This window comes from Lipophrys pholis, assembly GCF_963383615.2.
Source record: "Lipophrys pholis genome assembly, chromosome: 11".
In the NCBI taxonomy this organism is placed as follows: domain Eukaryota; kingdom Metazoa; phylum Chordata; class Actinopteri; order Blenniiformes; family Blenniidae; genus Lipophrys; species Lipophrys pholis.
Window position 1 is genome coordinate 26,713,366 of NC_137631.1, and position 27,063 is coordinate 26,740,428.

At 43.4% G+C, this 27,063-nt stretch overlaps 1 protein-coding gene across 2 annotated transcripts; it reads left to right on the forward strand.

The window, feature by feature from the left end:
- Positions 1–1,494: 1,494 nt before the first annotated feature.
- LOC308117056 (zinc finger protein 536-like) lies at positions 1,495–27,063 on the forward strand. 2 transcript variants are annotated; one of them, XM_080475666.1, is made up of 5 exons: positions 1,495–1,773; positions 10,766–12,579; positions 17,713–18,648; positions 20,296–20,354; positions 26,573–27,063. In XM_080475666.1, exons 2-5 carry the CDS (start codon positions 10,974–10,976, stop codon positions 26,630–26,632), a joined length of 2,661 nt encoding a protein of 886 aa, XP_080331792.1. In that variant the 5' UTR covers positions 1,495–1,773; positions 10,766–10,973; the 3' UTR covers positions 26,633–27,063. The 2 variants fall into 2 exon arrangements, with proteins under 2 accessions (XP_080331792.1, XP_080331791.1); XM_080475665.1 differs by lacking the exon at positions 20,296–20,354.

A 27,063-nucleotide genomic window follows, 5' to 3' on the forward strand; every position in this document is an offset into this window, starting at 1 on the left:
ACGTAATGAGCTGGAACGCACTCCAGATCTACACTGCAGGGATTAAAAGGGGATTTTAAGAGTTGTGCTGTGATGAAGGTTTGGAGCAGGTATTGTTGTCCAGACAGGTGCTTTGAGCCCTGAGAGCTGGAGAGAGAGAGAGAGAGAGAGAGAGCTGGAGAGAGAGAGAGAGAGAGGGAGGGAGAGTTGCATTTAGCTCCAAATGACAAGAGAAAGGATTAGAACTGGAGCACCTCACATACTGTATCGCCCCTTCCTGCTATTTCAACACACCATATTAAAGATGCGAGTGTCTTGTACCGGCATCATTTACATCAGCGGCCTGCGTAAAGCAACATGGCTTCCATTCCTCAGTCACTAATGAGCCTCAGGTGAAAATCACAAGGGGACGAGAAACGGTTCAGGAGCAGCCCTGTGACACATTCTTTACTTCCCCGTTTCCATTTAGAGATTCCTCCACGTCACACTTTGAGATTCCTGTTCACTTCATTAAAGTTTATCCGTTCATGAAAATGGAAAATATACTAATACTTCTGATAAAAAGTGAAGTTGGACATGCCTGAGTGTAGTTAATAAGATTAACAAATTAATAGAAACATTTAAAAGAGCTTTGATGATTATATAGTTTTTCTAAAAGTCGGATGTTAAAATTTGATTGCATTTCAGCAAATATCACAAATCTTGTCCGACCTGTGGATTAATTGATGAGAAAACAAGCATGAGTCATTTTACAGATGTTACATCTTTAGGCTGTAAATATAAAACAGTTTTTTCTTCAAGAAATAAAAATGTTCCATAATATCTACACTGCAATGCCAAAAACCAAGGACCTGTTGCTGTTGGTCGTGTCTTTTATATTGCTGTTTGCTTTATACATACCTCTAATTAAGACTCGGATGTTTTCAGAAAGTAATATGTTCGGTATTCCTCTGGTTTATTTATTTTTTAACTGAAATCTTTGGCGTGTTCTCGGTGGATAATCTTCAGTGAAGGTCAGATAGTAGAAATATGACAGATTTGACAAACATCCAATTAAAGCTTCTTTAAAAGAGCCTCTTAACAACAAAAATGTTGAACCACTGAAGTTTTTTCTTTCTTTAATGAAACAATAAGAAGAACAAAGAATCGTCATATGTCAGAACAAAAAAACAGTTTTGGATTTTAAAGACGTGGATCCATCCTGCTTTCTCTGAACTTTAACAAACTTCAACGTGCAAACTCTGGAAGCAAATCCCCTTAACAGGTGTGACACACAACAGGACTCTTCCGAACACACGCATATCAAGAGGAAGAAGAAGACGAGAGCTTGAGGAAGCCTGCGTCCTGGAGACTCGAGTGCACATTTTACGCACGGTGCCAGGCTGTTACACTTACACACCAGCGGCCAGATGAGGGAGACATACGGCTTCGGGACATGCCGAAGTATCCCGAGTCATTTTTTTTTTTTTTTTTTTTAATAAGATTTCATTACCTCTGTCTTCAACTGGAAATACTACAGAGGAAAGCGCACTGCTGGCTGCGTCTGGTCTGTAACGTTTTGTTTTTTATTGATTTTTTTTGTTTGTTTGTTTTTTTAAAGTGAGAGAGAGGAAGACGGCAGTTCAAGGGGGAAATCGGGGCTCTTTTTCTGTGCGCTGCGCGTTTGGTGATAAAGCGTGTGAAGCGTGCGGTCCGTCAGTCAGTCAGTCAGTCATCCAGTTCAACATCACTCTGCGCTCAAGTCCAGCTGTCACGCCGCGTCCTCCGCCTGGCGCCTCCATCCAAACCCGCCAGGTAAGAGAAATCCCAGCCGCCCTCGAAGCTGTACCCAAGTTATTCGTGAAAAAAAAAAAGTTTCTGACGAGTGACGGATTGTGGTAGACACGCAGAGATGCCACTGTTGATTTATATATATTTTTTTTGGGGGGGGGGGGGGGGGGGGGGAATAAACTTACTAATGGCGAGGGTTGAAAAGTGACTCGACATTCCGCGCTTTCTTTTCGTACGTGTGTGTTTATTCTCTGATTGTTTCCGCTACATGTGACGAGTGCACGGTCGGGTTATGATCAATTCTGCTCAACGCGACCTTCCTGTATGTCATAACATCTTGTCATTTTTGCGCATCTGAAATGAATTCCTCCAATCGCCGGATAGTCTCACCGATTTACGCGCCGGTGAACTTGTGCTTCACACTGGGAACAATGATGCCAGGTGTCGGTGCATGACAATGTCCAGCTTCCCTTCATGTTTACCCCCAAAGGATCAGTGAAATAAACGCCACTGTTCACGTGTCTTTTCTTTTTGATTATATTGTATATATTTGGATATTGTTACCTCGGTTTTTTTTTTGGTTTTTTTTATTCTCCACCACTGTCACCTGTACAGTGGCATCGCCACTTTCCAAGCCAAGCTCACCCTCTGCACCCCCCCCCCCCCCCCCCCCCCACACACACCCCTCTTCCTCCTGTTTCCAAATGCTCTCCTTTGAAGCGATGATGCCCCATCTGTCATATGTGAGCAAAGAGAGACCATGCTCTGCTCTTCTCAATTACTGAATTCTCCTCATGCCAGCTCCGGTGGGACAGGAGGAGGAGCAGGTGGGTGGCAGTCAGTACGATCAATCAACATGAAATATTCAGCTTTGAATATACACATCATTTACTGATGCTGCTGCTGCCCTTGTTAGAAAACACACACACACACACACACACACACACACACACACACACACACACACACACACACACACACACACACACACACACACACACACACACACACACACACACACACAAAGAAAAAAAGAAGTTGTTTGTGTGTTTTCCTGTTCCAGATGAAAAATTGGGCCATCGAATGTTTAGGCGACACTCGGTTTTTAAAATGAACGTTAAACTATGGCCTGTATCGACACTGGAGGGCTATCTGAAATTATGACCGTCATAATTGAGAGGAAATGAAGGGAAAGAGGGAGGGCGAGTGGATGAAACTGTATTAAATGTAGCGCCACAGCCGTTTTCTCATTATGCTGCAGTAAATTCACACAGCTTACATGACAAAGCTCTGCTTGGCAACTTTCTCCCCTGATAGAAGCACTTGTTTGAACACGAGGCACATGATTTGAATATCTGTAATCCACGCTGAAATCAACAGGCCAGATGAACTTTTTGGCACCCTCCTACCACAACACACTGAGTGGGATTTTCTGCCCCCAAAAATGCCTAAGCTATTTAGTCTTAGGCTTTAAAAAAAAAAAAAAAAAAAAAAAAACACTTGAAAGGGAAACAAAGGAAAAGCCAAAAGTTATTTGGTTTGAGTCGCTCACAGTGCCACTCCAGAAATCCTGCAACTTTGAAATTGTATCAAGACAAAAAAAAAAAAACAGAACAAGGGAATCTTTCCAATCATTCAAACTCTTCAGGAAACTTTTAATCTCATAAGTGTCTGCCTTGTGATAATAATATCTCTGCGATGTTGCCTCATGAAATTTGCCTGAGTACCATGGCCCTAAGTATTTGAGCTATGAGGCAACACAGTGAAAAGCATAGCCCCCTCATATGAGAACACAACAGTGAATAATTAATAACCTTGCTCCCAATTCCAGGAAAACAATAGCATATTGTAGGAACACTGCACTAATTTAACTAGAGGAGGGAGAAAAGAAAAAAAAAAAAAAAAAACAGTCGACAAGTTCGACAAAATGTGGAATGCGCCGCCATTGTTATAAAGCATGTCTGCCTGAGTTTTGGTCTAGTTGTTCTTGCCACTGTTGCTTTGCACGCGTTCCATACTCGCCGTGCTCGGTGTGTATACGCGACATATAGTGTTGCACGCCGTATAGTGTTGTAGTGCGATGTTGTTTGCCTTTGAGATTAATCAGAACCCATTAAATACCCCTCTCTCACCTGCTGGCAGCATGTGAGGTGGAAGTGCACATGCAGGAAGCTATTTTCCACAGGCCTCCTCTCTTGGCTGTCAGCTCCCATTAAGGGGGAAGGTGTCATATCTGTAACACAGCTGAGTGCAGATGGCAGAGTGGAGGGGATGGCTCACCGATTTAAACAATGATTAATGAACAGAGATGGAAAACAAATTACATTGGACTATTGGAGGCAGGGAATTGTTTTTATGAAAATGTTAATTGTGTCTGCCAGGCTGATACCAGGAGTGGGGGAAGGGTGGAGTGAGGGCAAGGCAGCGAGGCAACCGAGGGGCTACTGATAGGACGTCTACTGCTCCCCTGGCTCAGATTATCGGCGTGTCTCAGCATGCTCTGTTTAATACCGCACCTTGGCTTTAAGACCTCTAATGTGCCATAACTTTCAAGGTTTGGCTTTTTATGATGAACCCCATGAAGAATTGTCGCCCACCACTGCACCAATTAGCGTTATCTCTAATAATAAGTGGTTGTAAGTGACGAGAGAAGGCGCCCTGTTCTAGTTGTAATTATTGCAGGCGGGTGCAGCTGCACTACTTAGGGAGATGATGATAATTATTTTTTTTTTTTTTTTTTTTTCTTTTTTTTTTCATTGCGGGTTGATTATTTAAGAGCATCATACACTCATCAGAGTAATCAGGAGAGAGTGATTAGTGAAAATCCACGAGGCTAACAGCTGCCACATTAAACACTTGCCTCTGTTGCCAACACACGGAGGCAGAGCCCTTTCCACAGGACAGAGACGAACCAAAGCACTTCACCTTCAACTCCAGGACCACATGTGTTTGTTAGAAAGTCAAGGCTCAGGGCACACAGAGAATTACAGTAAACAGAGCTCCCCATGAAAAGGCACGTTGTTGTGTACCAAGGTTGATCTTCACCGCCTCAGCTCACAAATACAAGAAGTGCAGTGAAGGGGAGGAAAAAGTTTGATAAGGCATTTTTTGGGGGGAGTGTGGGAAAAAGATAGTTGCGCTATGGCATTCGTGCTCTTCCCCCGACACTCTTCCCAATTTTTTTATATATTTTCTTTTGAAACTCAAAGTAATCTCTGAACTGCAACTGTTTTGGTAAAGCTTCTGAAGCCAGTGTCCGATGCGATCGGCTACCAGACAAGCCGGTCCCAATTAGAGATGCTCGCCACGGCCGTGTCCGGCGTTCACACTGCGCCGCTTGCCACTGTGTAAGGCCTGCTAAACTAAGGGCTAATTCTCTTAGCCCAGATGTTGCCTGAGCACAGTCCTGGGATCCCACTGGGTTGATGAGCTCAATCAGTGAAATGATGAAAAGATGATTTTGTCCCTGTAATTACAGTGTGTAAACTACTTAGCTAGGATTGCAAAGGAAGTCATTTTCTAATTACGCTGGTACCCCGTTGTCTAATGGTGGATGTTTTGTTGTTTTAGAGAGCGCGTGAGAGAGAGAGAGAAGAGAGAAAAGAGAGAGAGAGCAAGTGTGTGTGAGTGTAGGAATACATCACGTGTGTGTGTGAGATAGATGGACTGATAGAGAGAGAGAGAGAGAGAGAGAGAGGGACTTCACGAAGGGTATGTGCTCTTCTGCCGCGGCTGAAAAAAGACCATCACAAGGGCAAGATGGCTGCCAAATGAGAGTTCATTGAATTATCAGCCCAGTTAATGTGCCTTGGATTATGCTCTTTGTTTGTCAGTTTTGTTTTGTTTTTTTCCTGTGGATGCCATAGCTTAATGAGATACTGTAAGTGGCATTACCAGACTCCTGCTGTGATTTTGTGATGACTCGTTTAATGACTTTTGTTTTAGTGCCTTCAAGTGCTTTTTTTTTTTTTTTTTCGCGACTGACAGTAGACAAGACTAGTTTTTTTCCCCCAACTTTGCGGATATCGGGTGACGGGAGAGACGTATGCGACGTCAAAACAGAGCTTCACACTTTCTCACACACACACACACACACACACACACACACACACACACACACACACACACACACACACACACACACACACACACACACACACACACACACACACACACACACACACACACAGGAGTGTTGGCAGCCTAGGTGATACAGCCCGCTCCGGTAAATCCTGGCGTTTCGTTCACCGGCGGAAGTCGTGTACTTGTCATAAAAGCTAAACGCGTCAGTACGCCGCACACCGAAGGAGCTCTACTCTTTGGGATCCGTGTGAGTTATGTTGGAGCTGGCCGCCGTCACGCAGGGCCCAACCATCTGATGCAGCCTACACCATGTGGATAGGCTTCTCTTGTGCAAGGCATCCCCTACGCACCCCACACTGTTAACACACCCCATCGTACGCCAAAGCTTTGTTCGTGTCCAGAAAGAACAGGTGGTCTGTGCAAACAAGAGCAACTGTTTACACATTAGTGATTTAAAATACATTCTATATGCACGTGCCTGTGTTTGCCTGTGTGCTCGCGTGTGTGTGTGTGTGTGTGTGTGTGTGTGTGTGTGTGTGTGTGTGTGTGTGTGTGTGTGTGTGTGTGTGTGTGTGTGTGTGTGTGTGTGTGTGTGTGTGTGTGTGTGTGTGTGTGTGTGTGTGTGTGTGTGTGTGTGAGGGAGGGAGGGAGACAGCATGTGAGAGTGGGTGTCTCTGCATGTGCAGGAGGAGGAAGAGTTAAGTTTACTAACTCTGCCAGAGTGAGTGAGAACAGCAGAGAGAGACCTTGTCAATGTAAAGTTTATATTTACCACACACGGTTATGTCACTTTATGTTGTTTTTATTTTCTTCCAATCAGTCATGATGCCAGTTTCACACCCCCGGTGGGGGGGGGGGGGATGTGAGCCGTTCAGATTGAACCGTATCAAAGTGTAATAGTGAACATTTCCACTGACTGACACAGGTACGAACCTGGCTGGCGGCTGCTGAGCGGGCAGGCGCCTCTCGGAATGACTTGCAGTTGCAATGTGTCGGCAGCTTTTTGAATATGTAGGCCGGTGGAAGGTTTCATTCCTCTGCCTCACACCCAAGGCCGCTAATCTGCATTTACTGACTGAGACAAACAAAAAATTAATCGAAAGCCTCCTTTCAAGTGAACACGTGAAATAGCTGACTCTCAAGCAACGGCACGTCACACTGCCTCACATGCACGGCAGATTTATTCTCACGGGGCACAAGCCAGATTTTTGATAGTTGTAAAAAAGGAGTGGCATAGATTTACTGCGCCCACAACAAATGTGTATGTATTCCTTTATGAGTTCTTTAGCTATTACTCACAAGGAGCTAGTTTGTCAGTGCTGTGTGTGCTCTTTCTGTGCTCTCTACTCCCACAGTAATGAATGGTGCTGGTTAGACTATTCTGTCTCCGTCAGGCTTTTGGGGGGACCTACAGAGGAGCTCCTATAGGGTTTCATTAATCTGACTGTCAGAAAGTATATGGGTGCTATCTTTTGTACAGGTCACGGTGGGCAGCTGTGTTACCACTGCCCCTCTCCCTTGTACACGCTCCTCATCCCGTGACAGGGGAGTCCGCAGGATGCTTGGCCAGCTGAATTGGTGGGTGGGCCCGTGGGTGAAGTGAGATACAAGGGGGCATAAAACATGGCACGGGGTGTTTACTGTCGACACATAAGCCGGGCTCTGTAATAATGAATAAAACAGTTGTCTTCTGCAGCCTGGGAAGTCGGGGCATCTCAGGAATTTTGAAAGTCATCATTTGCTGCATAATTTTTTTTGAAGTAGGCGAAACCACATCGAGAGGAATCTGGATCATCGACACGTATGTTCAACATCAGGCTGGACTGAAAGAGCTTTGAGTTTCCAGTTAAATCTGGCAATCTTTTTTTTTTTTTTTGGTTTTAGAAATGTTTCAAAATGCCTATGAAAGTTTTGTTCCAACTCATCCATAATTAAAAAATAAGAATTAAAATTTGACAAAGCAAAACAGACTTAATATGAATATTTGTTGATTTTTTTTTTTTTTCCCCTCAATGAACGAGCCAATACATGAATCCTTGCTGCTCTCGTCTGTATGAAACTGTTAATCAGACGTTTATCATATTTCTTACTACCAGTGATAAATCTGTACATAAAACAAAATTGTTGGAAGTCTCTTCTTATGTGGCACACTCACAACTCTTCTGCACCACAATTTCATAAAGAAATCCAGGATATTGGGTTTAAGCCTTCAAATGGTCTAAAAGGATTAAAACAAAGAAATTGCAATGAAAACAATGATTTTGCTATTTAGGATTTTTGACTGATAGACATACATTTTTGTCATCACCTGAGTATTTCCACACATTTTCATTCTATAGTCATACTGAATAATACATTAGAAAATCACTGTTATCAGTCATGTTGATCAACAGATGATCTTTGCGCTTTCAGGTTGCCTCTTGAATTTTTTTCATTTATGCTTGCTTACAGATAATCTTTATTTTAGATTGCATTAGAGCCTCCGCTGTTGCTGTTGGTTGAAGGCTGATGCAGCTATTTGTGGTGCATTCATTGCAGTTTTTAGCCGAACAATCCGCATAAATTATTAATGATTTTTTTTTAACTGCTGTTAAAAAGAAAAATGAAATATGCACTTCTGATCCATAAAATTCATTATGTGTTTCACTCCTCGGCCACCTCTCCACGCATTCACAATACTGCACATCCATCCTGGCTGCCAATATACAATGAAGTAAAAAGATTAAATCCACACTCTGGCAGGTTAGCTCCTTTACCTGACAGCAGTGGAAACAAACGTGACAGTGTTTGATATTTCCGATCGAAAACCGTCCTGGATGCGAGACTGCGGCGGCTGGTTAAATGTGTATGCTCACCTCACATTTTTGGTTTCTCTTTTATTGCCTGTGCAAAATCACACCTGCTCCTTTTTTTTTTTTTGCCACACCTAAGAGACGCTACTGTGACACAATGCTTCATAACAATCAGGCTCTCTCTCAATCTGCACCAAAAGAGCCTAATCTACTCAGATGGTGAAAACACCTGATGGCCCTCGTTTCCTTCTCAAACGATTCCCCCCCAACGAAAAAAAAAAAAATAAATTGAAAGAAGTCCACACATACACACAAGTGATGCAGATTTTATGCCTCCTTGTTATGCTTAGTTAATCAGAGGAATACCACTTTGGCAAATATGAAGTGGATCTAGTGTATGCTAATATCATTCTCTCACTTTCTCCCTGTCAGATATGATTAGGCTGCGTCTGTATCCTTACATTGATCTCAGTTCCAAGCAGACACACTGCTCGCAAGCAGCCACGGCTGCAGGCGGCTCTTGTTTATCTGCAGGGTTTTGTGTACGGCCAGTGAGGTTACAGCCTCTTTTTTTTTTTTTAATTGTTCTATGTGGTTCAGCTGGGTCAGACTTATTGTCAGACTCCATAGCAATTTGTTAACAATAAATCTGCAGTCGACTTAGAACACTTATTTGTCCTTCTTACATCTTTGAGAGGCCCGATTCTGAACAATTGTGGGCTGAGTCTGGGACACTCTCAGTGTCAGTTGGTTTGATGTGACAGTTAGATAAGGAAACTTCATGAAAAGCGATATAAAACGGTGCTGCGGATGCAAAGTCATTTGAAGTTGAGTCTGATTCTTCATTATTGACTGGGTGCGGGCTGCTGGTTTTATTCACTGTTACATTATTGCATATTCAAGGTTACAGCATGAACAGAGGCAAACGCAGTAATGGCTCAAATGACTATTTCTTGAAAGTGTGTGGGAAGTTGCTGAAACATCCCAGCTCTCTTCTCCACTCAGTGTGGCGCTACTGTAGAGACACACGAACATGGTAAAGACACACAAAGTTGGTCCATTGTTGTGTTTTTTTTAATATAAAAGATTGATTTTGTCCCCCTGTCGGATATGATTAGGTCAGAAGCATATGGGTACATTGATTTCTGATCTACAGCTGAGCGTGGACGTGCTGCTCACACGAACCGTTGCTCCCAGCTTGCCAACTCTTTATCTGTGTGGTTTTGTGTACATCATTTTCGTGACTGACTGAGGTTGCAGTCCAGGATGATGTAAGCCTGTGTTAATTCAGTGTGGACAGTGCAGGCTTTGTTCTGTGCCCTTTGGTGCAGCACTAGAGCTGCGCAGGGCTCGCCTATGTGACCTCTACCATTGTAGCGCGATGTGAATTTGAAGCTTTGTTTTCCTGCTACACTTGAATAAAAAAAAAGGGGGCTGGGAAAGGAGGGTGGGGGGGGGGGGGGGGGGGGGGGGTGGCTGCTTTCCATTTGGATATTCTTTTTCTAACTTTAGTTGGAATTTTTGCATCCATCATTAAGTTGTTTATTTTCCTGAGCACTCCTGTGACATAATTATCCCGGTAAAGGTTTTTATTCAAATGGGCAGTAGACCTGCTGAAAAAGCTTAACTATTTACTTTAATCTTTTCTTTAAAGCCTTTCAAAGATTCGTGAAATGCAAAGGAAGGGCAAGCAGAAGCAGATAGCCTTTGATGTTTTCTTTTTTCTTTCTTTTTTTTTTCTTGCTGGCTTTGTATTGTGTGTCACTGCAAAACAAGATCTAGACAAACATTTTCACTTTAGCCTTTAGTAAAGACGAGATATTTGTTGAGGAAGCCTTTGTGGTTAGACATAATCAGCATTTTCACAGTCTCCCATAATAATCTAAAACCACAGGTACACTTAACACAGGATGGGGAGAGTCAGAACCTGCTTTGCTCCGTTTCCTGACCTATTTGTGGTGTATCTGGCATTATGCAGCACTTGCAGAAGTACAGATTTACAAAACTAATTGACTGAGCATAGCCATACTACTCACTCCCCTGTTCTCTTCTTTTATGACTTGTTATCATTACTGAAAATAGATGTGTTTGAGTAATATGTTCATTGAATCACTTAAAGCTCCTTTTCGTTTTCTTTATAGGTCTGAGCAACAACAAGCAGACTTTCCATCCGAGGAGCATGAATCCACATCCTGTTTCAGCTGCATAGATGCAAACAACGCAGATTTCATTTCACTTCTAACCTTTGGACCGTCCCACATAGACACCCCCTGACCACCACACTGTAACATACCCGGTCCCTGAAAGGACAGCTTCATTACCCCGTCCACCCACCCAATTAGGAGCCAGATGGCGCTTCTGGCCAATCAAATCATGGATGCAAGGATTCTGAGCAGCATGAACGGGAGAGTCGAGCTCTCCCAGTTCCTGAGAGTCACCAATCAAAGCCTTGTCACCCAGGTGAATTCTGCCCAAGACGACAATCGCAAGAACAGAAAGTATCCCTGCCCACTGTGTGGAAAGCGTTTCCGCTTCAATAGTATTCTTTCCCTTCACATGCGCACCCACACTGGCGAGAAGCCTTTCAAATGCCCGTACTGTGACCACAGGGCTGCGCAGAAGGGCAACCTGAAGATACACCTCCGTACACACAAGCAAGGTATTCTGGGCAAAGGCCGTGGGAGGATCAGGGAGGAGAACAGGCTGCTCCACGAGCTCGAGGAGAGGGCAATACTCAGAGACCGACAGATGCGAGCTGGTCACGTTAGCCAACAGCAACCGCAGACATCTAATATCAGCCAGCTTCAAAAGCCCCAGCCACAGACACAGGCGCTACCGCAGCCTTCGTTCTTAAGCAACTCCGGGTCGGCCGACAGCCTCCCAAAAGCATCCGCCTCGCCTGTCCACGATGAGCCCATCCAGCCCCAGACTAACGGCTTCCGCTGCTCTTTCTGCAAGGGAAAGTTCCGGAAGCAGCAGGAGCTGGAGCGCCACATCAGGATCCTACACAAGCCCTACAAATGTACACTGTGTGAATTTGCCGCTGCGCACGAGGAGGAGCTCATTGGCCACGTTGAGATGATGCACATCACCGCGGATTCAGGCGCGGGGCAGAAGCCTGCGGCGGGGTCCAACGACAAGGGGAAGCCCGTTGGTGAATTCCCCTGTGAGGTGTGCGGCCAGACCTTCAGCCAGGCCTGGTTCCTCAAGGGCCACATGAGGAAGCACAAGGACTCCTTCGAGCACTGCTGTCAAATCTGTGGCCGCCGTTTCAAAGAGCCCTGGTTCCTCAAGAACCACATGAAGGTCCACCTCAACAAGCTCGCTGCGAAGAGTAGCCTCCCCCCCGAGCGCGACTCGTCCGTTAACATGACCAACCTCACGCCCGACCACCAGAGCAGCCTGTACTCCCAGTACATCTCCCACATTCACAACAGGTTTCTTACGACCGACAGAGCCGAGCAGCCAGATTATACCCAGATGATGGCTACAGCGGGGGCTGATATGAAGGTCAGGGAGATGTTGGGGAGGATGATTTCCTCAGGTCCAGACGCAGAGACCTCATCTTTATTGGGCTTAAATCAGCTCCATCATCCGCTGAGCTCCACCAGTATGGAATACCTGCAGAAAATCATCTCGGCCCGAGAAGCACTGAACAACAGTGGCGGCTACCCGGGTTGGCAGATCGTGACACCGGGGCTGCCGATGGAACGGCAAATGTTCAGTCACAAAGACCAGCAGCAACAGCAGGGTCCCTCGTACCTGTCTGAGAGATGTCTTCCTGCAGATGATGGGAAACTGTGTCTCGGTGACCCAGACACCAAGGCCAGCAGCAGGCCTGGGAGCCCAGGCAGCGTGAGTCATCATGGGCCATCAGAGATGATGACTGAGACAGGGAGCTCCCTCTCCGGCACTGCTCTGGACCATCGACCACAATCTTCCTCTCCAGCTACAGGTAATTCAGTAAAGAAAAGCTTCTCCTTTTCTTTTTCTTTTTTTTTTTTTTTTTATAATTTTAAACCTCTGGTTAATGTTTTTGCAGCTCTAGAGGAAAGTTTTTCTGCAGCATAGCTCTCTAAATGATGTCGGCATCAGATTTATTTTTTCACATCAGGAACTAAAAGTCAAATATTTTATTAATATACATACATATTTTCTTTTTTTCTTTTTTTTTCCTTTTCCAGAAATTATAACATGTAAGTGACAGCTGTGTCATTATCTTTCTTCCCACTTAGAGTAGGTGGACATGAAGTGCAGGGTCAGCAACGCCACCACTGATATTATCATCCACAAGGACTTTGTCTTCCTTTTAAAGATAATGGCATCATGTTGAATTGTAGGGATAATTAGTACCCTCTATTTTATATCCGTCACATCCCCACCCCTTGCCTACGGGGGCACAAGATGTTAATGCATGCCATCTGGTGTTTTTAATGATTTGATATATACCACCCAGTGATTTTTATGATTTGATCTACCACCTGGTATTTTTATTGATAGTCTTCTGTTCCACCTGGTGATTTGGATGATTCGGCTCTATGGGTAAATGCCTTTCTTGTCATGGCATCCTGCTAACATGTTATCATGTGCCTAAATTACTGCTGTAACAGTGTTGTTAAGAGAATAGAAGAGAAGAAAAGATACATCTAAACTTTGTTCCGTTTCTCTCGCAGCTTTTAACGAGAGGCTTGTTTCATTTCCAGTGCTGAAGTGCGACTGTTATGAACATCTAAGTCTGATGCGCTCTTTTGGGATTCGATCCAGCATCCTCTTAAATGATGTCCGTATAGCAGAGATAAATGGATCAGGTCTAATCTCATTAGATGTTTTGTTTGCACATTGTACACACATACTGGTATCTGCATATTTACATGTAAATGCTCGCAGTTTATGGCCAAATCCCTCTCTGGTTGCTCTTTAAAAAAACATTTTCAAGCTCTGTTGTTTTTTTTGTTTTGTTTTTTTTACTTTCCCTTTTCTCGCCCTATCTCCACCACCATACGGTGTCACTTCCAGAAACATTTATGATAGTTGGCTAGCTGAGGATTTGAGTGTGCACAGTTCTGGGATGGCACATTCAGTATCAGACTCTAATTTCAGTCAATATTAAGCATGGAAACTAATTCATTGTAAAGGTCAGGCGTCATTGCTTTAGTCAATGATGGATCCGGCAGGCTCTCTCTCCCCCTCTCCTCCTCTCCTCTCTGTTCTTAGCCCTGTGTAATGGTAGACTCACTCTGGGGGCTTAGCACCGCATTGTTTAGCTCTGACAATATATCCCAGAGACCTCTGCAGCTGCTCCCTGCGCTCACAATGACAGATTAATTAACACAATCACACGCTGCTGGCCCTGGCTCAACGCACAGGTCTGCTGCGGGACAGATAGGTAAATCCTACACATATGGAGAACACGCACCACTTGATGAGGGTTTAATAACAGGGATAAGTTTTTTTTCTGAGGTGGGGGGGGGGGGGGGGGGGGGGGGGGGGTTGTAACTGATCAAGTCTGTCTGTCTCGATGGTTGGACGTGGAGGGAGCGAGAGGGAGAGAGTGAGTGTTTTCTAATTCAGGAGAGCGGAGATGCTGAGGAAGAATTACCACTGCCAGATGTTCAGCTTGAGGAACATTGATTAGTCCAGAATTACTGGCTGCATTATTCATAGTCAGCCTATGGTGGTCATGAAGTTATTGATGTTCTCAATATGGATAGCAAATATAGTACAGTCATGGCTGTCAGGGTGAGAGACGGCGTCTTTGCTTGCTACACCCAGACACATCACTAGATTTAGATTTTTAACTGCAAATACCCGGCATCTTAAATTAGAAGCACTACTTTGATATCAATAGGAGGCATGTTACACATTACTCACTTCAATATCTAATCAGGACAGATTTGGAAATGCTCTTTGACTTTAATTATAATTTGAGATTAAGAATAACGCCCCCTCTTAAAATGATAAACTCATAAAGAGTACATGCTGCAGGCCTCTGACCTACATTGGACCAGTGAGATCTCAGATCTGAATAAAAAAAAAAAATCATGCCTAACAAACATAAAATGCTCTGACAGTTATTAATTAGTCCCATTCAATACTCTTAACCTCAAGGTCAATGAGCAGACACCATGTAATGATGCTGTCCCCACATGTGTTTTTGTCCCTCATTTCCTGCTTTTATGCCACTTTTACTGTAAAGCGTTTCAGCCGAGGGAGCCTGAAGTGATAAGCGCCTGTAAAACTGTGAATGGTAATCTGAGCAGTGGTTTACCCAGAAACACAGATAAAGCCCGGTGCTGTACCGAATATCACTTTTCATTTGGCTGTTCCAGTTACATCAGTCTATTCTTTGTGTTCGCTAACAGTAAGAGCATCTTTTTAACTAAATAGGTCCTTATCTCACCCGATCCTGGCTTAACAAATTCATCTCTTATTCAGAGATCAGAGTCAGTCTGACTGGTTTGTCTAAACTGATTACCTGTTGGCTTTTCTGTCTCCCTCTCACTTCTGTCTTTTAATCCTCTTTTTAATTATTATTGCAGATATGAGGCTCAAATTAAGCTCAAAATGCTTGTTTTCCTAGCATGCAGATAAAAAGATTTACCCAGGGAGTTCTGAACACCTGCCTTGAAATATTGTTCCACCGTCTCCTGAATGCCATTTGGCTTAATTGACTTGGAAACGTCCCAAATGCGTCATTGACTATGTGGTCTAATTAATATTAATAATATATGCTATTATAAACATCAAAGAACATCTGGTGCCCCTGTTTTTCTCACCAGTCTTGTGTGTGACTCTCGCTCTCACTCTGTTTCATCTTAAACCAAACCAGCCACTATGTATCTCTGTTTTGCATTTCAGGTGCTCGATTACACATATAAGAAAAAGCCAAAGCTTCACTGGATATAGAGTTTGATATGTACAATATAACTGCCAAATGCCTGTGTAAGCATATAGTATGTGAGTCCGTGATTGCATTGACGGTGATATATGGGTGTAAATCTTAAAGCCTATTTCCATATGAAATGAATCACTTGTCCAAGCCCAGCTGCATGTTTTTTTTCTCTCCCCCCCCCCACTGTAACCACGGCTCACTTGAGGCATTTATTTATTTATTTACCTTTTTTCCTCCGCCTAGCACATCCAGTAAGGGCGGATAACTCATACGCATCACTTCATTAGATGCTCTGTGTTAGGTGAGAGAGGCTGGGGTTTGTAATGATGCAGTAATTGGAGTTTTGGTTGATAAATCTAAGCTCTAAAATTACTCCCCTCACATAATGTGAGCCTCGGCACTGTAAGTAAATCTTAAACTGATTAAGTTAGCATGAACCAGGCAATCACAAAGATGGCACCCATCCAAAGGAAGAGGGGAAAAAAAAGGCAGAGTCTTCAGTCTTTGTGTTGTTTTTACCGCTCTCATGCAGGCTGGCAAATGGGTTTAGGAAGGTCCACGCTGAAAGATGAGGTCAGATATATGTGTTTTCTGCATTTGGAGCTGGCCGGTAATGTCATCATAATTTAAGCCACAGAATAATTGAGATATATAGCGTGTCTGAAAGACTTCCATTAAGCTGTTTGGATTTTTTTTTTTCTTTTTTTTTTTTCTGTTACTGGAGACAAGGGTGTGGCACTGTTGAAGTCTCTTTCCCGCTCTTGCGCCCTCACGCACGTCGCCACGCACGTGTAAAGTGGGCACACATTAAATCAGGCGTACTGTACGCGCTGTCGGCACACGCGCAAAACACATTTTCAGTGCAAGGAAGCTGGGACCGACTTTAGTTCAAGGACATGAATTTCCCATTTCAGCTGTGACTTTTCAATCTCATTAGGTGGAGCTCTATTTAATTAATGTGTGGGTGTTATTTTACGGTTTTGTAAATTGTAATGGTAAAAAACAGCCCTCCTTTTACTGCCATGCAGCTCACAATGGTGGTTTTTCTATTAAAGTTGGAAAGAAAGTAAAGTAACTACTACAGATCATTAGATTTAGATTTACCTCAGAGAATTACCTCAGGGTCAGATCTTGAGGTGTATGAAATTGATATTTCTCTGGCGGGGATGAATCACTGTTGTAACTCAGATATTAGTCCATTAAAGAAGAACAATAAGGCATCAATATGCATAGAATTAAATTAATGGTGGTGGGTTTATCTCCCTATCCCAGACGCATCCCTAAAAGACACAGTATAATGTATGACCTGACCTTCAAATGCCAGGAGAGTGTTGGGCAATAAACTGCCAATATTTGTGGCTTAATGGCGTCGGATGACTTTTACTGTAATTGGAATGGCAGCGAAACAGCTGGGCTGTTTAAAGACAGTGCAAGGCTGAGGTCTCAGACAATCACTAACTCAAAATGGTCACAGGGAGTGTGTTTAACCCTGAAGGGTGTTTCTGTGATAGCAATAAGGATTAAACTGTAAGTAAACAGAGGGAAGAAGACATTTAAATTACCTTTAATTAAAAGTTATGGTGTGCAGGATCAAGTCCTGAATCCAGACGAATATTATTCACTGGATAAAAGGAGAAGAAAGTGCCCTTTGTCATTCTCCACAATAATACACTTTGTACTTTTTGAATTATGAGCCCAGCACACCATTTTTCAAGTATGAAGCAAAAATAAACTCAGCTATAGTGCGTGGTGTGGTTAATCAGAACTACTCACATGTTGGACTTTGTTAGTTTTGACTGGAAAACCCACTTACTGGTTTTGATGGAATGAGGTTCTTGTCTGCAACATCTGCCTTCTTCTAGCTGCTCTACAATTTCACTGTTTATTATTTCTGGAAGAATCTTGTTTGGTGTTAACATCTTTGGGTGTATTTATTGCACATGGTGGTGGCGTCCATACTGTAAAATGATGGATCACTGGAGCTGAAAGCTGATTACAAGCTTGATTTACTGCAGGGCAGCACTTAAATCATTCAACTCAGCCTGGTGTGGGATTGCAACATTTTTCATGTTTAGACAACTGTTGTTGGTACATACTTTCCTCTGAACAAAATGCTCAGTATATGCCTCATATACGCAGAGTTTCCTAATTGGATTTGAATTGTATTATGTTTGTGCTTGTTATTGTCTGTGTTAGGTGAGAAAGTCTACAGGTGTCCACTCTCCAGCGACTACACCGGTGTGCAGACAGCCTCCCTTGGCTTCCATCTGGATCGCTACCACTTCCCCCACTGGCAGAACAGCAGGGATCTTTCTTCTCCACTGCAGCCGAGCAGCAGCAGCAGCAGCCCCAACCCCGGCAAGCTCCGACCCAGATCCAGGGAAGACTGGAGCCCGGCTGCAAGTCAGTACCTTGGCCTGGAGAGCCACGGGGAAAATGCCCTGCTCGTCAACAAGCAGTCTGACCCTGCAGATAAAGACGCATGTGCAGACGCCTCTCTATCTGGTCCAACCAGGAAGTCCCAGTATGAGCCTTTGGATTTGTCTGTCAGGCCAGAGTCTGTCCCGTCTCATGCAGCCGTGTCTCCTGCTGTATTGGTGCAGATGTCTGGTGTTTTCGGTAATGGACTCTCGTCCTCCATCACCCGCCAGCTACAAAGTTACTCGAATGCAGCGGCCGAACTCGGTGTGAAGCCTGCGTATCAGAGTGACCTTTCAGTGCAGGCAACAAAAGAAGAGATGAACGCACAGAATGCAGGCTCTACAGGTCATGACGGTGAAGGTGAATTTGAGAAATCCGAGCAAGGGAGGGAGGAAAAAATCGACAACGCTGCCAAGTGGAAGATGTCAAAAAACAATGTCCTTGAGTCACAGGAGCCGGGACAGGCCAGTGATGATTTTGAGAATCCTGCAGAGAGGAAACAAGACAAGCTCGGGCAGTGGAGCAGAGGTGTGGCCGAATCCCCTATCGCCTCCCTGGAGAGCTTGACTCCAGGACAGGCCGATCCAGTCCAGCAACAGGGTGGTCTGCTCTCCTTCCTCAGATCCCAGGGGAACCTGAACAGCACACCTGCCAGTGCACACAAAGCCAGCCTGAACGGAGGGGGGGGCATGGAGAAAGATGTTGCATCAGGTGAGCATAAGCTTCCATATCATACTCACTGAATGCAACTGTCACTGTCGTCTACATGAAGCATGTGCTGCCTCTGGATTTGAAGGTATACATTGCCACCTAGTGGACAAACAGGGGCTCATCGACTTCTTGTTATCCACTCAGAACCTTTGTATTGCACTATATGAATTAAAGTATCTACACAAACACATTATTTTATTCTTCACTAATGTACAAACTTCATGCATTAAGTATTGTCATTGTGAGGCTCCAGGATTGTGCTATAAAAAACACAAAAAAAGTTTAGTTTTCTTTTGCAGCGTCTCAGCCCTCATCACCTGACAGAGGAAGTGTGAAGAGTGAGTGCGAGTGTGTGACTGAATCATGCCAATTATGAACAACACACTTCCCTTATACTTATAGCACTTGAGTTTTTTCCTTGCCAGATCTTATCTCTGATCTCAAATAAGGGCTAAAGAAGACACAGGTGTGTGGCACTGATTACCCCTACACTTTAAAGGATGATATAATCTCCTTGTCTGATAGGTTACAAATCGCCAAGCCAATGGAGCCCACTGATGGAGAGGCTTAAGCTCTTGTGCTGGTGTGATATGCTTGCTGAGTGCAGATTTAATAATGCTGTCTCTCAGGAGAGGGAATCCAACAGCTGGGGTCTTTGATATGCATGTATTATGAGTGCAACATGATACACCTTCCCTCTGATCCCCCTCTTATTCAGAAACTCAATATGTTCATGTGAAAGACAGGAAAGTGCCTGTCAACTCCATTAGGGATTAACATCTGTTCCCTTTCTTTATGATTCTAACAGCAAGATGTAGTTTTCTATTTGATTGTACAGATGGTTATTATAATATGCCGAAAAGCACCTCCCCCCCTCACCTCCTGTCACAGCCATCAAACTGTTCCATGTTTCTTTCTTGCTTTTATTGTGTATAATGACATTTGAATTGAAAAATTAGATGGGATTTAGACAAGCTGGCATTTTTTTTTTTTTAGTTGTCTTTGAGAAATTGCTGTGCTTTAAACTAACTGTGGCTGAGTTGTTTTTTTTGGCGGTCGGGTCGATCAAGAAGTTATTTCAAGCACACCTTGACTCAGATTGAGCCGCCGTGTTTGTGCCCTTCCCCCGAGGAAGCGGATGTCAAAGACACAATAAACACCTGTCAGTCAAACTGGACACTGAGATGGGCAACTGACATTGAGAGTCCATCGAGTGTCCTCTAAAACCCAACCAAGCAGGTGGCCCCGCAGTCTGTCCTGTCTGCGGTGCTGACCAGGTGGCTTTGTCATGGGGCTGTCTCCTGTTGCCCCCATCCTCTCCATACTGTATGGCACGTCGAGTGGCATGGTGACATATTGCCGGGCAGTTTGGACATGGAGTGATGTGTTTGTGATGACAGTTCAGGTCGGCTCCAATGTGCCAGCAGTGGTAATTGGCCAGATGGTGACCTCTGGTTGAACCTGTCTGCATGCTCATTAGTCTCACTGAGCCCCTCCCTTGTGTTTTTGAAGACTCCCTCACGCCTGTGCTGCTCACACTCCACCACTAGATGGCAACATTGACCACTCTAACATGTGACACTCAAGCAAAGTTTGAACGCTATTTCTCTCCCAGTTCAGTGTGTGACATGCATTCTTATTCCACAGGCACAGTTGGGACAACTATTTTTAAGAGGGCGGCTCCTTCGCACAGACGGTGTCTTGAGGTTTGTACTCTGATCTCACTTTAAAGGAGTCGACCGGTTAACCAAATTCATCTGCCTCCTCAATGACATAAGATCAGGCCTCTCGGATGCATGAGAACGAGTGAATATGAGAAGATCGATAAAGAAAGGATTAAGAATGAAAGAACATGGAGGAGAAAGAGAAAGAAAAGGCCCTGATTTGAAAGGTTGAAAGGGGTGAGTCATTATCTCATTGTCTGACCTCTGTATACCCTCCGCGGAGAGGGTGACAGAGAGTGAGAGAAAAGGAGAGAGAAAAGGAGCGAGAAAGATCACCATAGATGGAGATAGATGGAGCGACAGCGAGGTGAAAGAGGAGCGGTAGTTCGGCTGTCTCCATGAGCAGATGTCGTTTGAGGGCAGCGAGAGGGCAGCGCGGCCTGCCTTTGTGCCGCGCTTCTCCCCATAGAGATAATGAAGGGTGGAGCACTGGGAAGGATGTGCAGTCATCACTCACTGTCTGTGTGCCATCAGAGCTCAGGCCTGTGTCATCCGTCACCATTCAGCTCCTCTGGCCCCCGTCGGCCCCGCCACTGTCATCATGGTCATTATCTCAGACTGTGACACACAACACACTCTCACCGCAGACACACACACACACACACACACACACACACACACACACACACACTGAGGTGCAAACATACACATGTGTACTGTCTCCCACAGGGTTCCAAGGCAGGAGACCAGTCTCAACCTGAACTGAAGCTTTTTTTTTTTTTTTTTTTGGAACCAACACAGATGAAATCATCACTATATTATCAGAATTATTATTATTATTTTTTTTACACAAGAAATGTCAAGCTTTTCAATAGCAATGAAAAAAACAAAAAACAACAACATATAACTACCATTGCAAGATCTTAAGCCAACTGCTGCAATTTTGGTTGACACCGAAAAGGATTCAAGCATCAAACTTGTGCCCGAATTAACAGTAATTAAAAAAACATTAAAAAAAATGGAGAAGCACAGCCTTTTCAATTTTTTTTTTTTTTAATTTGTGAGCATGCTATTAATAACACTCATATTCTGTTCTTCTAAAGGTTAAGTCACCAGCTGGTATCGCAACACAGTGACTGGAAATGGCTTGCTGGGTGAATATCCAAGAGAATCTGTTCTCCAGCTTGTCCAGAGTCCATGTAATTATTTACATATTGCCTGATGAAAATATACATAACAATTCAAATTATTATTTTGTTTGTAGTTTTAATGCAAAACCTTTGCGAAATAATTGACGACGTGAACCGAAGGTCAAGCAAACAACTCCGGAACTTTCTCTTTGTTGGTATTTCTCTTTTTACAAAGACAACAAAGATTTTATTTTCCAAATATACAACAGGGGTAGAGCCCATCTGACCATGGCTGAAGGTGAAACACAGAGTTTCTATGATCAGTAATTTGAGGTAGACTCAGTGTGTATTATTCCAAATAAAAGGGATATAATTTGACAAAGCTGTTAGTTTGTTTGCAATGTGCTGATGCTCTGGCTCATCCTAAGTGATTAAAGTGACGTTGCCAAGTTTCCAGAACTCAACAAACTGCTTTGATCGACACCATGATGTCATAAGGGAGGAAAATTATTGCCTAATGTAAAATTTCAAGTTACAATAAATGGGAATTACCCTTTTAACCACATTTTACCAAGTCAACATCACTCATTCAGTTTTTTTTTTATTTATTTATCCTACATTCTGTCTCTCACTATCTGGTCTTGTCACTTCCTGTTTCTTTTCAGAATCTTTGCATTCGAGTATGTGCACATGTATTGGAGGTGTGTGTGTGTGTGTGTGTGTGTGTGTGTGTGTGTGTGTGTGTGTGTGTGTGTGTGTGTGTGTGTGTGTGTGTGTGTGTGTGTGTGTGTGGCTGGTCTGAAGCTGTGGCCTGTGAATGGAGGATCATGTGGTGAATAGATGGATGGCTCTGAGCCCACTGCTGTCTCCTCTAATTGTAAAATATTAGTTACATTAGACTCTGGCCTGTGATTAATGGAACTTATTTGGAGGTTGCCCTCTCTTGGACCTCCCCTCTCCTCTGTTGGGAGGAAAGTAAGAACAGCAAGCTGAGGAAGACGAGGAGGGAAGGCAATGGAGGCAAAGAACAGGGACAAGCGGGGCAACAAGCGACTAATGTAGACGCGAGACCTTTTGGCTTGTGATTAACTGGCTCCGTGAAAGTAATCAGCTATGGAATTGTTCGCGTCATCAAAGTGCATTTACAAGAATTTAGCAAGACTGAGAAAAATCAGTTAAAATTTTTTTTAGGAAAAGTGAGTTGAAGAAATGCACAGAATTTATTTTCTGGTGTCCACCCTATTTCCTCTTTTTCTGCTTGTGCTCATTAAAAGGCTTGGGGAAGTTGACATGAGACAGGTGGGGTTTAAACCACTCTCTACCTGGGTTTTGACAAAGCTTCTCTTTTACAATTGTTCCTTCCAGACAGCTCCTATTCCCCCTCTATGTACACCACACACACACACACACACACACACACACACACACACACACACACACACACACACACACACACACACACACACACACACACACACACACACACACACACACACACACACACACACACACGCAGGCACACACGTGTTATGTTTTCATAGTTTCTTGAGATATTGTATTAAATTACAGGTATTTTCTAGAGACTAACTCCAAATGAAACTTACACACTGACCCTCGCCTAAATATATGATCTATTTTGAATTATTTTTACTGTTTCCTTTCCTTAAAAAGTGATTTCTGTCAAAAGGACAGGGTGTTTATGTACATTTTAGATTGCGTATATGGAGATTTGTATGACAGTAAAAAAATATTGTATATGTCCACTTTCCACTGTGCGTGCACGCACACACACACACACACACACACACACACACACACACACACTGCATTGATTTACAGTGATTTCCTGCAGACTTAGTCTGAACTTAGTCATAAACATCACCCAACATCAACCATAAACAATCTCCAACTTTACCTGACTCATAAAATATGTTTATTTCCTGACACGTGAACGATTTCTGTCATCCAGAAATCTTTTTGTCCCCACAAGGATGATGAATTTACAGAGTGAGCGTGTGAACAGATTGAGGCTACTACAACAGTAATAAATGCTGCACGTGTCCACATACGTGCAGCGATTCCCTGCAGAATTAGTTTAAAGTTGAGTAGCAGATAGCCAACTCTAACCACAACCTAATCTGACTTTAATCATACAATATATATCTTTTAAAAATAGATGAAGAAGAAAACGGATGACGAGCCGCCATAATGTGAGTGTGTGTGTGTGTGTGTACAGTTTGAGATCCATCCAACAGTAATAATTGTGTACACACACACACACACACACACACACACACACACACACACACACACACACACACACACACACACACACACACACACACACACACACACACACACACACACACACACACACACATGCTTCGTGCCAGTCTGATGACACTCTGATGTGTCAGGCCTCATCCTCTCTCTGACTGGTGTGTGTGTGTGTGTGTGTGTGTGTGTGTGTGTGTGTGTGTGTGTGTGTGTGTGTGTGTGTGTGTGTGTGTGTGTGTGTGTCCTTTACGGCCATCAGGTTATTATACACCAACAGATGGAGCATTACCTTTTATTGCCCGCACCTTCTGTGAGTTTTCCCACTTTTCCCCCCAAAAACACCTTTTTTATGGAGATGCAAAAGCGAGTGTTCAGCTGCGTACAGCTGTCTCAGCTCTGATGAGGAGCATGATAGAGAGGAAGAGGAGAGGGTGGGGTGAAAAGGCTGAGACAGCCCTCAGTTTTTGGGAAGTGATGTCAAATGACATCAGCACATAATGGTTTACTGTAACCATGAATCACAGAAAAACACATTGAAGTGTTAGACAGAGGGGAAAAGAGAAAGTCATTATATGAGGTAACATCTCAAAAATAGCACGGCAGCGTACAAGGACACATGGCTGTCTAGGTAGAAAGGTAAATGAGTCATCCAACATAGTTTTTGTTTTGATCAAAGCTACAGCTTCAGGCTTTTGTGTCATAGTTTTTTTTTATTGAGGTCAGATAAACCTGTGGAAGCTATTAACGATATGCTTTGTTGTTTGTATCTTAAGGGAAGCAGTGTGTACTGTGTCATGAAGGTTTGCATTATTTGTAGTGAAACTATGTCGCGGGCACTAAAGAGGGGGACAGACAGGAAGTTTTGGCATGCCTTGCCTCCCAGCTGCAGACGTCTGTCATTCCTCAACTCAACACTTGTGCATGTGTTTATTTATCTGTGTGTGTGTGCGTGTGTGCACGCGTGTGTGAGACTGTGTGTAGTTGTATTGTGCAGGAAATGTGTTATAATGAGGAAGAACTTGTTGGCCTTTCCATAGAAACCTGTTGGCCCGTGAAACGTCGCGGTGAACTGGTTGAGTGCCGAAGTGCAAATGATTATTGAGATGCCAAATAATTGACTTCACTTTAACCAGAATCGTTCGGTGAATCCCGCTGAAACTTGCAAACTGAATGTGTGAGTGTGATTTATCTTCTTTTTGATATTTCAAAAGCTTATCATCAGAATGTAACATTTCATTTTAAAACATCTGGTCTGGAATAGTGAAGAACTGTCCTGCCAAGACTTATATTACGTATTTAAAGATACATAAACTAAGTACCATCCTTTTATTGTTGTCTAACGATTTCAGTCACTATAATTCATACAACCGGACCCTGAAAATGATGACCCTGCTCTAAATGAAAGCTAACAATATGACAGTTCTTATAATCTAAATATTTGCAGGAAAAATACTTTTGTGGTGGGCAGTGATCTGGCTTGATCAGCTGAGTTTTAAAGGGCTCATATTTTGCCAAATTCACTTTCTAATGGTTTTCCAACAGTAATAATCATCCCCGTACCTGGGAATGACGCCCCAGAAGTTAAGAAAATCTGTGATCTCCCTTTCTGGTTTGTTTTAAAAAGTGTGTTTCTCCAACGAGCCAATCAGAAATGAAACCCTGTGTAGTGTCATCAGGGGTTTAGCCAATCCCAATCAAGGTAGGCCCTCCCTTTGACCCTCCCACAATTGAAAACCTGTATAATTTGACCTTTTTAACCCTTTCAAGATTTTAATATCAGTCTTATTTAACATCATTATAAGCCATTAATATAAATAAAGCCTAAAAATGAAGTAAAACACTTATATATAGATATATAGATAATATCTCTAATTTCTATGCAAGACTATTACATACTATGATACCAGAATATAATATGTTATTTGACAGAAAGTATCTTTCTTTAATGCATTTGACGGATATTATGTCATGATTTGCAAAGTCATTGCGTGGAAAGCATGAGTGTTTATGCCGTCTCTAAAAATCTAATATGAACAGAGCCATGCAATCTCATATTTGTACAAATGAAGATGTAATCCAAACATCCAGTCAAGGCGGTTTATTCCTGTGTTTTGTGAATCATCGATTTACAATCTTTAGATTTGTGGGAACAAGGCAATAGAAAGTTGCCAAATATGTCCACTCCCACAATGAAGGGTTGTAGTGGAGAGAGAAAGGGGAAGTTTATAGTCAGAAAAGGAGTGAGGGAGGAAGGGAGGAGGATGAACACGGAGGAACACACAGAGGAGGGGAGGCACAAAGGTGCAGTAGTACATGCAGTAGTGCCACATAAATAGCTAAAGGAGGCACAAAAAAGAGAAAATATGGCTGAAGATCAGTGCATACAGGAGGTTCTACACCTTTAACTGCACAACTAAAGGATGACTCAAGGCCTACTGAACACCTTTATCAGAAAGGATGGTTTGAAGCTCATGAAGCACATGAAAGAGGGAGGAGGTCTCTCCTCTAAAAGGAAACTGAGAGTTGCTTCGGCAAGAGAGGCCATGCCATGATCTAAAACAAATATGACTTGATTGGTTTTTTTCAAAGACAAATTCACCAGGTGGCAAAGAGATTAGAGTCTGTTCTCCGGTGCTGTGCCACAATCCTGCATGTTTTAGGCGTGTCCCTGCTCCAGAACAGCTGAAACTAATAAAATTCATCCGCCATCAGGCCGAGCACAAGCTGCTCAGTACGATCAGGTGTGTTTGAGCTTGGCTAAATCTACGTTAGAGAAAGATGCGGGACAACCGCTTCCGGGAACACAATTCAATCGGACTGATTGCGTCTGTTCTCTCTCTTTGTGTCTTCCAGCTCGCAAGCCGTTCCAATGCCGGTACTGTCCCTACAGCGCCTCCCAGAAGGGCAACCTGAAGACCCACGTCCTCTGTGTCCACCGCAAGCCCTTTGACAACAGCCTGTACCCAGACCGCCGCCTGCGACGCTCGCACACGCCCCAAATTCCCTCCAGATTGCCGCTGAGTATCACGGGAGACAACGCGCCAGGGAGGGACCAGATCGGCATGACATCGCTCTGTGGGACTTGATGTTGTCATAGCAACAGCACATACAGACAGTTTATGGTTATTGTTTTAGCTTCACCTCAAAGGGGTTAGGATGATTGAGATTGTTAAAAAAAAAAAAAAAAAAAATGTTAACAGCCAACCTTGATGTACATTCCAGTGTTTACTTGAAGAGCCACAGTACGTATTTATCCGTAGCAAAAAAAAAAGAAGAAGCTGCCTATAATGATAATATTGATGATGATAATAATAATAATAAAGTCCGTCGTGATGTGAAAGTGT